General features: G+C 42.1%; 1 protein-coding gene across 1 annotated transcript; it reads right to left on the bottom strand.

The window, feature by feature from the left end:
- Positions 1 to 38: 38 nt before the first annotated feature.
- LOC139396485 (B-type lectin plumieribetin-like) lies at positions 39 to 8,309 on the bottom strand. Its single transcript, XM_071143507.1, has 3 exons — positions 8,241 to 8,309; positions 7,845 to 7,938; positions 39 to 516 (listed from the first exon to the last, which is right to left on the bottom strand). Exons 2-3 carry the CDS (start codon positions 7,932 to 7,934, stop codon positions 271 to 273), a joined length of 336 nt encoding a protein of 111 aa, XP_070999608.1. The 5' UTR covers positions 7,935 to 7,938; positions 8,241 to 8,309; the 3' UTR covers positions 39 to 270.
- Positions 8,310 to 16,039: the final 7,730 nt, after the last annotated feature.

Here is a 16,039-nt window from a genome sequence, read left to right as displayed (position 1 = left end):
CCTGACACAATGCACAGAATTACAACACAAATGACTACTTTAAGTCAATACAGTTTTATTTGACCAAATCAAAGGGTTAAAGCCTCAAGGCTTTTGAATACAGTTTAGTGGTAGATGTAGACAGGTATGGTCAAGTGAAGATGTTACTCTGCCTCATTACTAGTGTCCTCACGAGAGCACCAGACCACATTTCTGGGACTGTAGAGCATCAGGGCACCTTCGTCAGGGAGGGTGAGGTGACCTCTTTGTGCATTGTTGGGCCGGTCGATGTTACGATGTCCAGATCACCACTCGGTCTCTGTAGAGCTCCAGGGTACCTTTGTCAGTGAGGGTGAGGTGGCCTCTTTGTGTATTGTTGCAACGGGCGGTGTTACTTGACCAAATGGGATGGTCCTGTGTGGTGTAGATGACCAGGTTGCCATCCTGTTGGAGGATGAGCCTCTGAGCATCTTTGTTCACAGTGTTTGATGCCCAGACAACCCGACCCCAACCGTAGAGCACAAAGTTGCCATCGGTCTGCAAAGAGAAAATTAATTTTCATATAAACATGTTAGACAAAGATGACCTCTGTACTGCTGTGCATTCCTTTCATCCACTTTTAAATGATTACTTAAAGTTTAGGGTGAAAAATATTTCCAAAATTATTTTTCAATATTCGCGGCAAGTGTTCGTCAGCTAAATCAAAATATTAGGGGTGTGCATTTATTCCATTCGATACGTATCTAGATACTTGGTCTGCGATATGATACAGGAATTATACATTTTCATTTGAAACAATTCGATGCGGTTTGATTAGAGAATGAATCAATGCGATTTGGTTTGATGCACTAAGATTTTCATTTCCCATTCTAAATTAAAATCTGCAATTCGTAACATATCAATCAGAATGTATAATGGGCATCCACAAATGAATACACACATTAGGAAACGTAACATATCAATGGTGACCCGTCATTGAGGGCAGAGCCTGTTTTGTATGTTTTTTGGCATTAATACGTGTCACATATCAGTTTGCAAACAATGTAAAAACATTACAATTTTAAAAAGTGAATAAATCCGCATACAAACATGGTCTCTTTTTTGCTTTCTTGAGTAAGGCAGCTTCAAAATGCAGGTGTTTCAGCATAGTTCATTGCTTTCTGTGGTGGTGGGACAGCCATTGGAAAATACAGAGCTTAGGGGTTGGTAATGTATTCTAGTTGTGCAGTGATTGGCTCAATGTTCTGTCACTCATTGGGACACCACATAACTGCAAAATATACATTGAGACCTCAAATTCAAGTCCCATGGGTGCTGCCATAGTTACATTAGAAGTGCCCATCCAAGAAGGCTCAAGGTCGTTGGCCACAGATAAATTGTTAAATCACGTTATATCTACCGTAGATTTGATTGGACTGATCATGTCAACATCATACTTTCAAAATTTTAGCTAGCAAGCAGTCATCTTCATGAATCACGGTGACAGTCTGCTGGCAAATCCTTTTCAATCCTTGTCATATGAAGAGAAATTATAGATAAAATGTATTGCTGCTCATCAACCATAAACATTACACAAGTTGGAAAATGCAAATTCAACAATGAGTGGTTTGGAAAGAATCAGTGGCTAACTGCAAGCATTGCAAAGCAATCACTAGTCTGCTATTCAGTGGAGAGGGTATTTGGTCCAAGTCTGGGTTTAAGGGTCTCTATTCCAAGCTTAAAAGGATAAACATTCAACACCATGGACCAGAAAAGTTTGAATACATTGGCCATGCTGTCAATCCAGCATGCCTTCTGCCGCATTCAAAACAACTGGAAACTTGGAAATCTCAGACTTTAATGAGTTCAAGACAACAGGGAACTCTGGGGAAAAAAACACGCTCAGACTGGGAAAATACATTTTTGAACGGTCATTCAACTCTGAATTCAAAGTTGTGAACTCGGGCCTCTTTCTAGAGCTCCGACCTGAAGATCACTGACGTCATGATTCAACCTTGTCCCCCCCCCCCCTCCCGAGTTCCCAATTGTCTTGAAAGCACCATAAATCCAGGAAATGCCAGACTGATGAAAAATCTGCCCACAAGGACCGCCGCGCCACCTTCCTGTTCAAGTGAGCACGGCACAACAAGGGGAGTCCAAAAATGTCTTGTTTGCAGCTGCATAAATTATGTAATATGACAGGGAGATATGTATACTGTAGCTAAGAAAGTACTACTACGTGTATTTTGTGTAGTAAGCTGTTAGTAGCCCATGTGCCTCACCCTAATAATTTGGTCCCTTCCCCCCCCCTACTGTTCTGACTTGGTGGTGCCCATGTAGCCTATTTTAGAGTAATGTAATCATTTAATATTGTAAGAGCTTTCATTGTCTGCTTATATGCCCCCTTTATCCTATGGTACTGACTTGGTGTGCAGGGAGAATGCTGTAAGAACGGCCCATGTTCTGAATTCTGTCGCTGTAGATTTCAAAAGTGCTTAAAGCTATATTGACTGCGTCCGCTCATTAATGTCGTACTCGAAATTACAGATTGCCTCTTATCTGCTCATTGTCCCCTTATGCCATAGTTTGTACAACTCAATTATCAGTAGAAACCACATTTGTTTAAGCAAGTCAGCCATATCAGCTATGTTTTTTTAAAGGGCAGTAAATTATGAATTAACCGTGTCGCTGCCAGACAAGGCTCCACTGATAGCCAGGTGTAGCAGTGATAATGATTTACGCAATTGTGCTGAAAAGAAAGCTCTGCTGTTGGGACAGCTTTATGTAGGCCCTAACAGTTTGTGGGCACCATTTGTCACCATTATAGTGCAATTTGTGTATTGCTTAGTGTTGTATTGGCGTTGCTGTCATGCATCTAAAACTATTTTTTTTGTTCACCCACCAAGATTTACATGCTAAAATCGCCACTGCATATCCATACAAAATGCAGTGTCTTGGATTTACTTACAGAATAATACGAAATGCTCGGAGACCACATTGAGTGGGATGGTAGATGCCTAGTCTCTATTGCTCAGCTCAGGTGCCTATATAGACATACATCATTTACACGCACGCACACACACACAGAACCCAGGTCCTGCGTGTCCCCAGGCACTCATTTGTTGACTTCGAAAAAGCCTTGGTTTCATGCATGTTATCAGAAGCCGCCACCCTACATTTGTTTTACTCACTGCTTTAGCACACTCCACCAACCCTGATGTCCTTGCCGTGTCTGAATTCTGAGATTTCCATACCAAACTACAACATTTTCCATCAAGATAGAACTGCCAAAGGGGGAGGAGTTGCAATCTACTGCAGAGATAGCTTGCAAAGTTCTGTCATACTTTCCAGGTCTACGCCCAAACAGTTTGAGCTTCTAATTCTAAAAATGAATCCCTCCAGAATTAAGTTTCTTACTGTTGTCGCCTGTTATAGACCCCCCTCAGCTCCCAGCTGTGCCCTGGACACCATATGTGAATTGATTGACCCTCCTCTTCAGAGTTCGTTCTGTTAGGTGACCTAAACTGGGATATGCTTAACATCCCAGCAGTCCTACAATCTAAGCTAGATGCCCTCAATCTCACAAATTGTCAAGGAACCCACTAGGTACAACCCTAAATCCAAAAACATGGGCACCCTCATAGACATTATCCTGACCAACTTGCCCTCCAAATACACCTCTGCTGTTTTCAATCAGGATCTCAGCTATCACTGCCTCATTGCCTGTATCCGCTATGGGTCCACAGTCAAATGACCACCCCTCATCACTGTCAAACGCTCCCTAAAACACTTCTAAGAGCAGGCCTTTCTAATCGACCTGGCCAAGGTATCCTGGAAGGATATTGACCTCATCCCGTCAGTCGAGGATGCCTGGTCGTTCTTTAAAAGTAATTTCCTCACCATCTTAAATAAGCATGCCCCTTTCAAAAAAATGTAGAACTCCAGACCTGACTGCCCTCGACCAGCACAAAAACATCCTGTGGCGGACTGCACTAGCATCGAATAGTCCCCGCAATATGCAACTGTTCAGGGAAGTCAGGAACCAATACACGCAGTCAGTCAAGAAAGCAAAGGCTAGCTTTTTCAAACAGAAACTCCAAAATGTTTTGGGACACTGTAAAGTCCATGGAAAACGAGAGCACCTCCTCCCAGCTGCCCACTGCACTGAGGCTAGGTAACATGGTCACCACTGATAAATCCATGATAAATCGGAAATTTCAATAAGCATCTCTACAGCTGGCCATGCTTTCCTCCTGACTACCAGCTCCGCACCACCCGCAGCTACTTGCCCGAGCCTCCCCAGCTTCTCCTTCACCCAAATCCAGATAACAGATGTTCTGAAAGAGCTGCTAAACCTGGACCCGTACAAATCAGCTGGGCTAGACAATCTGGACCCTCTTTCTAAAATGATCTGCCGCCATTGTTGCAACCCCTATTACCAGTCTGTTCAACCGCTCTTTCGTATCGTCCGAGATCCCTAAATATTGGAAAGCTGCCGTGGTCCTCCCCCTCTTCAAAGGAGGTGACACTCTAGACCAAAACTGTTATAGACCTATATGCATCCTGCCCTGCCTGTTGTCCGGAACTCTGGCAGTCTCTATGGGGGTGCCACAGGGTTCAATTCTCGGGCCGACTCTTTTCTCTGTATATATCAACGATGTCGCTCTTGCTGCGGGTGATTCCCTGATCCACCTCTACGCAGACGACACCATTCTGTATACATCTGGCCCTTCTTTGGACACTTAACTAACCGCCAAACGAGCTTCAATGCCATACAACACTCCTTCCGTGGCCTCCAACTGCTCTTAAACGCTAGTAAAACAAAATGCATGCTTTTCAAACGTTCGCTGCCCGCACCCACCCGCACAACTAGCATCACTACTCTGGACGGTTCTGACTTAGGAATTTGTAGTTGTCCACATTCTAGGTGTGTGGCTAGACTGTAAACTCTCCTTCCAGACGTATATCAAACATCTCCAATCTAAAATGAAATCTAGAATCAGCTTTATATTTCGCAACAAAGCCGCCTTCACTCACACCGCCAAACTTACCCTCGTAAAACTGACTATCCAATACTCCTGTCAGCAAACTGGATGCAGTCTATCACAGTGCCATCCGTTTTGTTACCAAGGCCCCATATACCACCCACCACTGCAACCTGTATGCTCTAATAATCTGTTAATCTGTTAAATTGTAATTACTTTGCTACTATGGCCTATTTATTGCCTTAACTCCTCACGCCATTTGCATACACTGTATATAGACTTTTTTTTCTACTGTGTTATTGAGTCTATGCTTGTTTATTCCATGTGTAACTCTTTATCTTGGCCAGGTCGCAGTTGTAAATGAGATAGTTCTGTGACGACCCTCCCACTCTGTCTGCCGTATTCTCTCTTTGTTATTCCCTTATTAGGATGCTGGTGGGCGGAGTTGGGAGGGTCGTCAGCTACATGGGAAACACCTGGGCCCAGGTGTTTCCCAGGATAAATACACCACTTCCCCATTCATGGAGGAGACTCTCTCCATGCAGACACTTTGATAGGTTTTTTTGTTGTGTTTCTTGGTGGTTTTTGGTTGTTTGCTTTAGCACCTTTCAAAACCCTGCATTATCACATTCATGCATGCAAAACACTCACTTACAATACTGATTACTGATTACACACACCATTGTATATTTTCCTTAGTTGCTTTAGTTAATAAATATATATTTTGTTACTCCTTATCTCCACGTTGTCTCCCTTTTGTTACGGGCTTTGAGCCGGTTCGTGACAGTTCTAAACTAGCCTACCTGGTTAAATAAAGGTGAAATAAAAACATCTATCTCATGATCTACATCAGCAGCAGATATTCATTTAGAATGGGAAATTAATGTGTTCATGCAACAGTGCATAGAATCATATCGCATCGAACTGAATCTCAATTCGTTCTCTAATCAAACCATATCGTTTCCTACTAAAACATCATTTGTGTCTCATATCGGAGCCCATGTATCTAGTATACACTGATTGTTTAAAGAAAAACTACCAAAACTATTTCTGATCGTGAACCTGGACAATAAAAATGAAATATATTTTAAGTCCATTCAGCAGGTAACTCGATGATAAAGCTATCCATTCCTGGTGCTTTTTCTCCACGCGAATGTTTTAAAAGCATCTAATATTTATTTTTTGGTGGTCTCTGTTGAGTGATTTATTTTTCGTCTGCTGATAATTGCTTCAGGGTTGTTGAGTCTAAGGCTATAGGATTCGTCCAACTGTTTAATTCAGATTTATATCAATTTCCATAAAGCTTTTAAAATGGTCATTAATTGCGTTGTTTCTAATTAACATGAATTTGTATATTTTACAATTATAACTGGTTTAGCGTGTATTCGTTTTGTGAGATATTTACCAGGGTTATCTTCCATTAAGTAATATGCTTTATTTGAGTTTAACCTGTAGTTGTTGGCTCTCTTCAAAAGTAAAAGATCGTATTCCTGCGTAAATTCAGAAAATGTTATTTTCTTCTTTATCTTGTAAAGATTTATGGGCTTTCTAAGATTGTGATTTATTTATCTTGCATTTTAATTTCTAAATCAGATGTAACTTTTTGCAGAGTATGAGATTATCATTCCCCTAATGTTTAAAAAAAATGGTATTTAACTAGGCAAGTCAGAACACATTTATTTACAATGACGGCCTAGGAACAGTTGGTTAACTGCCTTGTTTGGGGGCAGAAGGACAGATTTTTTTCCTTGTCAGCTCAGGGATTCAATCTAGCAACCTTTCGGTTACTGGCCCAACGCTTTAACCACTGGGCTACTTGCCGCCCCAATGTACACCTTAAAGGCATACCAAATTATATCAGCTTTTCTCTGTCCTCTGTCTACATTTGTAATGGTAAAGATTTTAATTTACGTATTTAATACATTTCGGATCCAGAAGATGCTCGCTGATGATTCTCCTACTACAGTTGCTGTGTAGGAGAAAAAATAAAATAAGTGTATTTTTCTGTTGGTGTAATTAATCAGAATGATCATTATCTTTTTTTTTTATCCAGTAAATTCTTGAATAGCTTTTCTTACTTAGAGAAAAAACAGATGCCTCGATCTTTAGTTTCTTGGCAATTTCTCACATGGAATAGCCTTCATTTCTCAGAATAATAATAGACTGACGAGTTTCAGAAGAAAGTTCTTTGTTGCTGGACATTTTGAGCCTGTAATCGAACCTATTTCTGATCAATTTTATGTTATTTTAATTGACAAATGTGCTTATCTTTCAAAAACAATGACATTTCTAAGTGGCCCCAAACTTTTGAAAGGTGTATATATATATATATATATATATATATATATATATATATATATATATATATATATATATATATAAGAGAATAAAAATAATGTTTCAAGATTAAGGTTCAGCTGAAGGCACCAGAGTTAAATCCTCTCACTTTGCCAGTAACTTTTTCTGCTACCATTAATGTCAAGCCGTCTACACATACAGTTTGATGCATAAATCCAACATATGCAACATAATTTCCAATTGAACGCTGCGTTTGCCTTGCAGCATTGCGTTGCAGAGCCAGTTGCAGTGAGTTCTGTGTGGTGCATATGTTGGATTTATCGAATGCATCAAACTGTATGCTAGATGGCTTGACGTTAATGGAAGCAGAAGGTGAATGTTGAACTTTTGTTGTACACATATCCATGAAACATTTTTTAAATATATAATTAAAGTTTGACTACATAATTTATTACACAGCATTGATTTAATGACACGGTCTGTCTGATCACAGCATGAATCGTTACATCCCTACAAAAAACATTTCTAAGGTCAAAATAAGTTGCAGACCAGATATCTAATGTTAATATAATTGAAATGTAAGTGTTTCACTAACTATTGTACCTGAAAGATAGCTTTAAATTGTCCATTGTTGGAGAGGAGGTAGTCCTCTTTCAGCAGAATCCTCTCGGTGCTCATGTAGTTCTTACTCATGATTCTGAAAGAGAGAATTTATATTGTTTATTTGCTGCTGTTTATTAATTATAGTAAACACCCACACAAACAGGAAGGAGCAAAACACATTTAGACAAAAGGAAGAGAGAGGAAATGTCCTAGCCCTTTTATAATGAGAATGGATAATTCCAGTTCTAAATGACAAATGTAAAAAACAACTAAATAATACACAAAAGTAATAGAAATGCATCTCATTAAGACCTAATTTAACTGGCTATTCCCTGTACATAAATTAAAAAACACACGTTAAAATAGGAGTTACCTCAAATTCTTAAATGAACTTACAAGTATTTAGGAGCAGTAGATTGAAGAGGCAGTTGTGCGGTGATGAAGCAGCTCTGGCCTTATATCCCTGCTCAGGTGAAGGGGGTGGAGTAATAAGGATGAGGAAATGGGTGGTGTCCACTGTACATTCAATTTGACCAAATGCGGCTGAAATGTACATGATAGATACAATGACCAGTGGTGGAAAAAGTACCCAAATGTCATGAGTAAAAGGAAAGAAACCTTAATAAAAGAAATGACTAAAGTAAAAGTAATCTGTTATAATCTCCACCCGGCACAGCCAGAAGAGGACTGGCCACCCCTCATAGCCTGGTTCCTCTCTAGGTTTCTTCCTAGGTTTTTTTAGGGAGTTTTTCCTAGCCACCGTGCTGCTACACCTGCATTGATGTTAATACTGTGAAAATACACAGGCACGAGGCAAAGAGCACTGCTCTGCCTACGGAAAACCATGCAGAGCTTGTGGAACTAATAATCACTTTGTAAAAGTGTGTCTCAAAAGAAAGACGGGTGAGTGAGGGCAAGATTTACTGTGTTGATGATGTCACTCAGTTTCAGAACAGTGAAAGGGACATTTACATGCATGAATCAATTGGGGCTGTACACTCGAGGGAAGAAATGGTTTGTGACACTACGATTACACAACAAGCAACGTAATGAGCTACAAAGACAAAATCAACCTGGCACCTGGCACACACCTCTTGCCCAGTGATACTAGACTAAAGCTGTACTCAGGAGAGCTTATGAGCTCTATGGGCATCTTTGTGACCGAAAGTGTAATTCGTGGACGCAAAAACAAGCTGGAGTTTGAGATTGTGAAAACCAGTCAACATTCTCTCCTCTCAGGCTCTACATGCAAACGCCTAATACCTGACATAGTATTTAGTTCAGGTTTAGGTATGTATACTGTATGATACCTGACATAGTATTTAGTTCAGGTTTAGGTATGTATACTGTATGATACCTGTATGTATTAGGTATGTATACTGTATGATACCTGACATAGTATTTAGTTCAGGTTTAGGTATGTATACTGTATGATACCTGACATAGTATTTAGTTCAGGCTGTAGGTATGTATACTGTATGATACCTGACATAGTATTTAGTTCAGGTTTAGGTATGTATACTGTATGATACCTGACATAGTATTTAGTTCAGGTTTAGGTATGTATACTGTATGATACCTGACATAGTATTTAGTTCAGGTTTAGGTATGTCTACTGTATGATACCTGACATAGTATTTAGTTCAGGTTTAGGTATGTATACTGTATGATACCTGACATAGTATTTAGTTCAGGTTTAGGTATGTATACTGTATGAAACCTGACATAGTATTTAGTTCAGGTTTAGGTATGTATACTGTATGATACCTGACATAGTATTTAGTTCAGGTTTAGGTATGTGTACAGTATGATACCTGACACAGTATTTAGCCCAGGTTAAGGTGTGTATACTGTATGATACCTGACATAGTATTTAGCCCAGGTTAAGGTGTGTATACTGTATGATACCTGACATAGTATTTAGTTCAGGTTTAGGTATGTATACTGTATGATACCTGACATAGTATTTAGTTCAGGTTTAGGTATGTATACTGTATGATACCTGACATAGTATTTAGTTCAGGTTTAGGTATGTGTACAGTATGATACCAAATGATCTGCACATTGTGGATAATGTCCAGCATGGACCCCTGTCCAAAGAACAACTACTCAGCAGATATGACGATGTATTCAACAGGCCCGTTGAATCAGTGCCTGGGGAGGTACACTTTGAAGTGGATGAGAGCATCACTCCAGTCCAGTGTGCTCCTCGCAATGTGTCCATTGCAATGAAAGTGGCTGTGAAGGCCCAGCTGGACAAGTATGAGGCCGATGGCCACATGACATCTGTGACTAAACCAACTGACTGGATCAGCAATATGGGCATAGTGAAAAAAACAGAGAAGCTGAGGGTCTGCATCGACCCAAAGCATCTGAACCAAGCACTGAAACGATCCCACTACATCATGCCGACACTAGAGGATGTCCTCTACAAGCTTCCCAAGGCCAGGATCTTCACCTTGGTGGATGCCCGAGATGCATTCCTTCAATGTATGCTGGACGAAGAAAGCAGCTTCATGACTACCTTCTGGACCCCCTGGGGTGGGAAACGCTGGCTCAAGCTCCCGTTTGGTGTCTCAGTGGCGCCTGAGGTATACCAACGCAAGCAGCACGAGTTACTGGCTGGGCTCAAGGGCATTGAACCCATCGCTGATGATGTCCTGATCGTAGGCTGTGGTGACACAGACGAAGAAGCAGAATGTATTCATGATGTGAAGCTCCTGGCACTGATGGAGCGCTGCCGATCAGTTAAGCTTCGCCTTGGCCAGAAGAAGCTGCAGTTCAAGGTGAAAGATGTCCACTTCCATGGTCGCATTCTCTCGGCCAAAGGCCCGAAGCCGGACCTAGACAAAGACAGAGTGATCCTCGACAAGCCAAACCCGTCTGATGCAAAAGGAGTACAGCGTCTCATCGGCTTTGCAAACTATCTTGCAAAGTTCATGCCACACCTATCAACAGTCTGTGAGCCTCTGAGCCGGTTGCTGGACAAAGACAAGTATTTCAAGTATTTGTACCTAAGTACTTTACACCACTGACAATGACTCACCATATTCCAGAAACACAATCAACACCTCTAGTCAGGTGTTGAAAACTAGTATGAGCTATACACTATGGTGCAATGCATCAGATTATTGTTTATTAAATGTGTTAATGTGTTTGTACCTGTCCCTATTCAAATAAACCAGAAAATACCACATTCACCACTATAAAGCAGTTAAGTTCTGCCACGGTTTGAGGAAAGAAAGATAGTTGGTGAAATCCCATGTCTAGAGAATCCTGTAGTAGCCTATCAGTTTTTCTGTGATGAAAATAAATCTGTTATTGAACGTTTTCCTGCAATGGTTCCTCATTCTCAAAGTGTCACTTTCTCCTCAACGTGCCAAGGCATTACTTTAGGACTCAGGAGTGAGGAAAGGACTTGGTAAGAAAGGGCCTTAAACCTACCCTTTCTGTAACATACGCTTAAAACTAGCGTGTGTTAATTGATAGAATGCTTCAGATTGTTTATTCAATGTGTCAATGTTGGAAGAATAGGCATGACTCCCACTCACAATGGTTCTCTGGAAGGTTTTTACTCAACACCCCTCTATGGAAGTCATTAGAATTCTGTGACAAGTTAAAGGAGGATGTTTCTCAGTAATCGCCCACATTTCTTTATCATTCCATAACATCAGGAAGTAGTCAGTACCATGGAATAACTGAAGACGAGTAGGCGGCCAGTATGTTGCAATAAGCCTTAGGGAATTATTAACAGAACAGTGTTTCTGAAGAATTTATGTGTTATTCCCCACCCATCTTAAAGTGTCAATCCGCAGTTGAAACAATAACCAAACGTCTTCCCTGGCCCTGTTTTGGTAAAAAGCTGAGGGATAGGGCTGGATAAATGTAACCACTCTTAAATTTACAGACAAAGCTATGGATGCAAGGACTGACCGTCCAGGATATCAAAATGGTAAGTTATAGTGTTTGTGTACTTTTACTATGTTTACAAACATTGGAGTAAAAACAAGCTTTTATTTTGTGTTCGGATGATTGGGTATGACAGTTGTAAAATAGCACTGGAGAAGAAGGCCGTCGTGTTACGTGTCCCCAACCAATTGTGTTTTTTTTATTTGCGTTGTTTTTAACTTGTTTTTTTACTTATAATGTACATAATGTTGCCGCTACCGTCTCTTATGATCGAAAATAACTTCTGGACATCAGGACTGTGATTACTCACCACAGACTGGCAGAATCCTTTTTTTCCTTTAATGAGTCTGACGAGCACAATGCAAACGATATACTGCTTTCTCAGGAACAGAAAACGTTTGACCTCTGTCATTGCCAACAAAGGGTATATAACAAAGTATTGAGATAAACTTTTGTTTTTGACCAAATACTTATGTTTGGTCCTCCTTTTCCTGAAGTCCACAATCATCTCTTTAGTCTTGGTTACGTTGAGAGATAGGTTGTTATTCTGGCACCACCCGGCCAGGTCTCTGACCTCCTCCCTATAGGCTGTCTCGTTGTTGTCGGGGATCAGGCCTACCACTGTTGTGATGTCTGCAAACTTGATAATGGTGTTGGAGTCGTGCCTGGCCACGCAGTCGTGGGTGAACAGGGAGTACAGGAGGGGACTGAGCACGCACCCCTGAGGGGCTCGTGTTGAGGATCAGTGTGGCAGATGTCGTTACCTCCCTTTACCTCCTGGGGGCGGCCCGTCAGGAAGTCCAGGATCCAGTTGCAGAGGGAGGTGTTTAGTCCCAAGGTCCTTCGCTTATTGATGAGCTCTGAAGGCACTATGGCGTTGAATGCTGAGCTATAGTCAATGAATAGCATTCTCACATACAGTGGGGCAAAAAAGTATTTAGTCAGCCACCAATTGTGCAAGTTCTCCCACTTAAAAATATGAGAGAGGCCTGTAATTTTCTTCATATGTACACTTCAACTATGACAGACAAAATTAGAAGAAAAAATACAGAAAATCACATTGTAGGATTTTTAATGAATTTATTTGCAAATTATGGTGGAAAATAAGTATTTGGTCAATAACAAAAGTTTATCTCAATACTTTGTTATATACCCTTTGTTGGCAATGACAGAGGTCAAACGTTTTCTGTAAGTCTTCACAAGGTTTTCACACACTGTTGCTGGTATTTTGGCCCATTCCTCCATGCAGATCTCCTCTAGAGCAGTGATGTTTTGGGATTGTTGCTGGGCAACACGGACTTTCAACTCCCTCCAAAGATTTTCTATGGGGTTGAGATCTGGAGACTGGTTAGGCCACTCCAGGACCTTGAAATGCTTCTTACGAAGCCACTCCTTCGTTACCCGGTGGTGTGTTTGGGATCATTGTCATGCTGAAAGACCCAGCCACGTTTCATCTTCAATGCCCTTGCTGATGGAAGGAGGTTTTCCCTCAATATCTCACGATACATGGCCCCATTCATTCTTTCCTTTACACAGATCAGTCGTCCTGGTCCCTTTGCGGAAAAACAGCCCCAAAGCATGATGTTTCCACCCCCATGCTTCACAGTAGGTATGGTGTTCTTTGGAAGCAACTCAGCATTCTTTGTCCTCCAAACACGACGAGTTGAGTTTTTACCAAAAAGTTATATTTTGGTTTCATCTGACCATAGGACATTCTCCCAATCTTCTTCTGGATCATCCAAATGCACTCTAGCAAACTTCAGACGGGTCTGGACATGTACTGGCTTAAGCAGGGGGACACGTCTGGCACTGCAGGATTTGAGTCCCTGTCGGCGTAGTGTGTTACTGATTGTAGGCTTTGTTACTTTGGTCCCAGCTCTCTGCAGTTCATTCACTAGGTCCCCCCGTGTGGTTCTGGGATTTTTGCTCACCGTTCTTGTGATCATTTTGACCCCACGGGGTGAGATCTTGCGCGGAGCCCCAGATCGGGGGAGATTATCAGTGGTCTTGTATGTCTTCCATTTCCTAATAACTGCTCCCACAGTTGATTTCTTCAAACCAAGCTGCTTACCTATTGCAGATTCAGTCTTCCCAGCCTGGTGCAGGTCTACAATTTTGTTTCTGGTGTCCTTTGACAGCTCTTTGGTCTTGGCCATAGTGGAGTTTGGAGTGTGAGTGTTTGAGGTTGTGGACAGGTGTCTTTTTATACTGATAACAAGTTCAAACAGGTTCCATTAATACAGGTAACGAGTGGAGAACAGAGGAGCCTCTTAAAGAAGAAGTTACAGGTCTGTGAGAGCCAGAAATCTTGCTTGTTTGTAGGTGACCAAATACTTATTTTCCACCATCATTTGCAAATAAATTCATTAAAAATTCTACAATGTTTTCTGGATTTTTTTTTCTAATTTTGTCTGTCATAGTTGAAGTGTACCTATGATGAACATTACAGGCCTCTCATCTTTTTATTAAGTGGGAGAACTTGCACAATTGGTGGCTGACTAAATACTTTTTTAGCCCCACTGTATGAGATGAGTAATGTAGGGTATGTAAACATGATATTAAGTAGCATTGTTTAAAGTGGTTAGTGATATATTTTACATCAATTTCCATTATTAAAGTGGCTGTAGTTGAGTCAGTGTGTTGGCAGCAGCCACTCAATGTTAGTGGTGGCTGTTTAACAGTCTGATGGCCTTGAAATAGAAGCTGTTTTTCAGTCTCTCGGTCCCTGCTTTGATGCACCTGTACTGACCTCGCCTTCTGGATGATAGCGGGGTGAACAGGCAGTGGCTCGGTTGGTTGTTGTCCTTGATGATCTTTATGGCCTTCCTGTGACATCGGGTGGTTTAGGTGTCCTGGAGGGCAGGTAGTTTGCCCCCGGTGATGCGTTGTGCAGACCTCACTACCCACTGGAGAGCCTTATGGTTGTGGGCGGAGCAGTTGCCGTACCAGGCGGTGATACAGCCCGACAGGATGCTCTCGATTGTGCATCTGTAGAAGTTTGTGAGTGCTTTTGGTGACAAGCCGAATTTCTTCAGCCTCCTGAGGTTGAAGAGGCGCCTTCTTCACGACGCTGTCTGTGTGGGTGGACCAATTCAGTTTGTCCGTGATGTGTACGCCGAGGAACTTAACTTACTAACCTCTCCACTACTGTCCCGTCGATGTGGATAGGGGGGTGTTCCCTCTGCTATTTCCTGAAGTCCACAATCATCTCCTTTGTTTTGTTGACGTTGAGTGTGAGGTTATTTTCCTGACACCACACTCCGAGGGCCCTCACCTCCTACCTGTAGGCCGTCTCGTCGTTGTTGGTAATCAAGCATACCACTGTAGTGTCGTCCGCAAACTTGATGATTGAGTTGGAGGCGTGCATGGCCACACAGTCGTGGGTGAACAGGGAGTACAGGAGAGGTCTCAGAGCGCACCCTTGTGGGGCCCCAGTGTTGAGGATCAGCGGGGTGGAGATGTTACCTACCCTCACCACCTGGGGGTGGCCCGTCAGGAAGTCCAGTACCCAGTTGCGCAGGGTCTCGAGCTTGATGACGAGTTTGGAGGGTACTATGGTGTTAAATGCTGAGCTATAGTCGATGAACAGCATTCTCACATAGGTATTCCTCTTGTCCAGATGGGTTAGGGCAGTGTGCAGTGTGGTTGCGATTGCGTCGTCTCTGGACCTATTTGGGCGGTAAGCAAATTGGAGTGGGTCTAGGGTGTCAGGTAGGGTGGAGGTGATATGGTCCTTGACTAGTCTCTCAAAGCACTTCATGATGACGGAACTGAGTCGTTTAGCTCAGTTACCTTAGTTTTCTTGGGAACAGGGACAATGGTGGCCCTCTTGAAGCATGTGGGAACAGCAGACTGGGATAAGGATTGATTGAATATGTCCGTAAACACACCAGCCAACTGGTCTGCGCATGCTCTGAGGACGTGGCTGGGGATGCCGTCTGGTCCTGCAGCCTTGCGAGGGTTAACACGTTTAATGTTTAACTCACATCGGCTGCAGTGAAGAAGATTCCGCAGGTTTTGGTTGCGGGCCGTGTCAGTAGCACTGTATTGTCCTCAAAGCGGGCAAAAAAGTTATTTAGTCTGTCTGGGAGCAAGACATCCTGGTCTGCGACGGGGCTGGTTTTCTTTTTGTAATCCGTGATTGACTGTAGACCCTGCCACATACCTCTTGTGTCTGAGCCGTTGAATTGCGACTCTACTTTGACTCTATACTGGCGCTTAGCTTGTTTGATTGCCTTGTGGAGGGAATAGCTACACTGTTTGTATTCGGTCATGTTTCCGGTCAC

This window comes from Oncorhynchus clarkii, unplaced genomic scaffold (assembly GCF_045791955.1).
Source record: "Oncorhynchus clarkii lewisi isolate Uvic-CL-2024 unplaced genomic scaffold, UVic_Ocla_1.0 unplaced_contig_3088_pilon_pilon, whole genome shotgun sequence".
Lineage (NCBI taxonomy): Eukaryota > Metazoa > Chordata > Actinopteri > Salmoniformes > Salmonidae > Oncorhynchus > Oncorhynchus clarkii.
Note: the sequence above shows the minus strand (reverse complement) of the source record. Positions and strands in the feature narration are given on the sequence as shown.

Coding starts and splice junctions, on each gene's coding strand:
- LOC139396485 (XM_071143507.1), bottom strand. CDS start 7,934: ATGAGTAAGAACTACATGAGCACCGAGAGGATTCTGCTGAAAGAGGAC. Junction 517..7,844: donor AATTTAAAGCTATCTTTCAG/GTACAATAGTTA, acceptor TTCTCTTTGCAG/ACCGATGGCAACTTTGTGCT.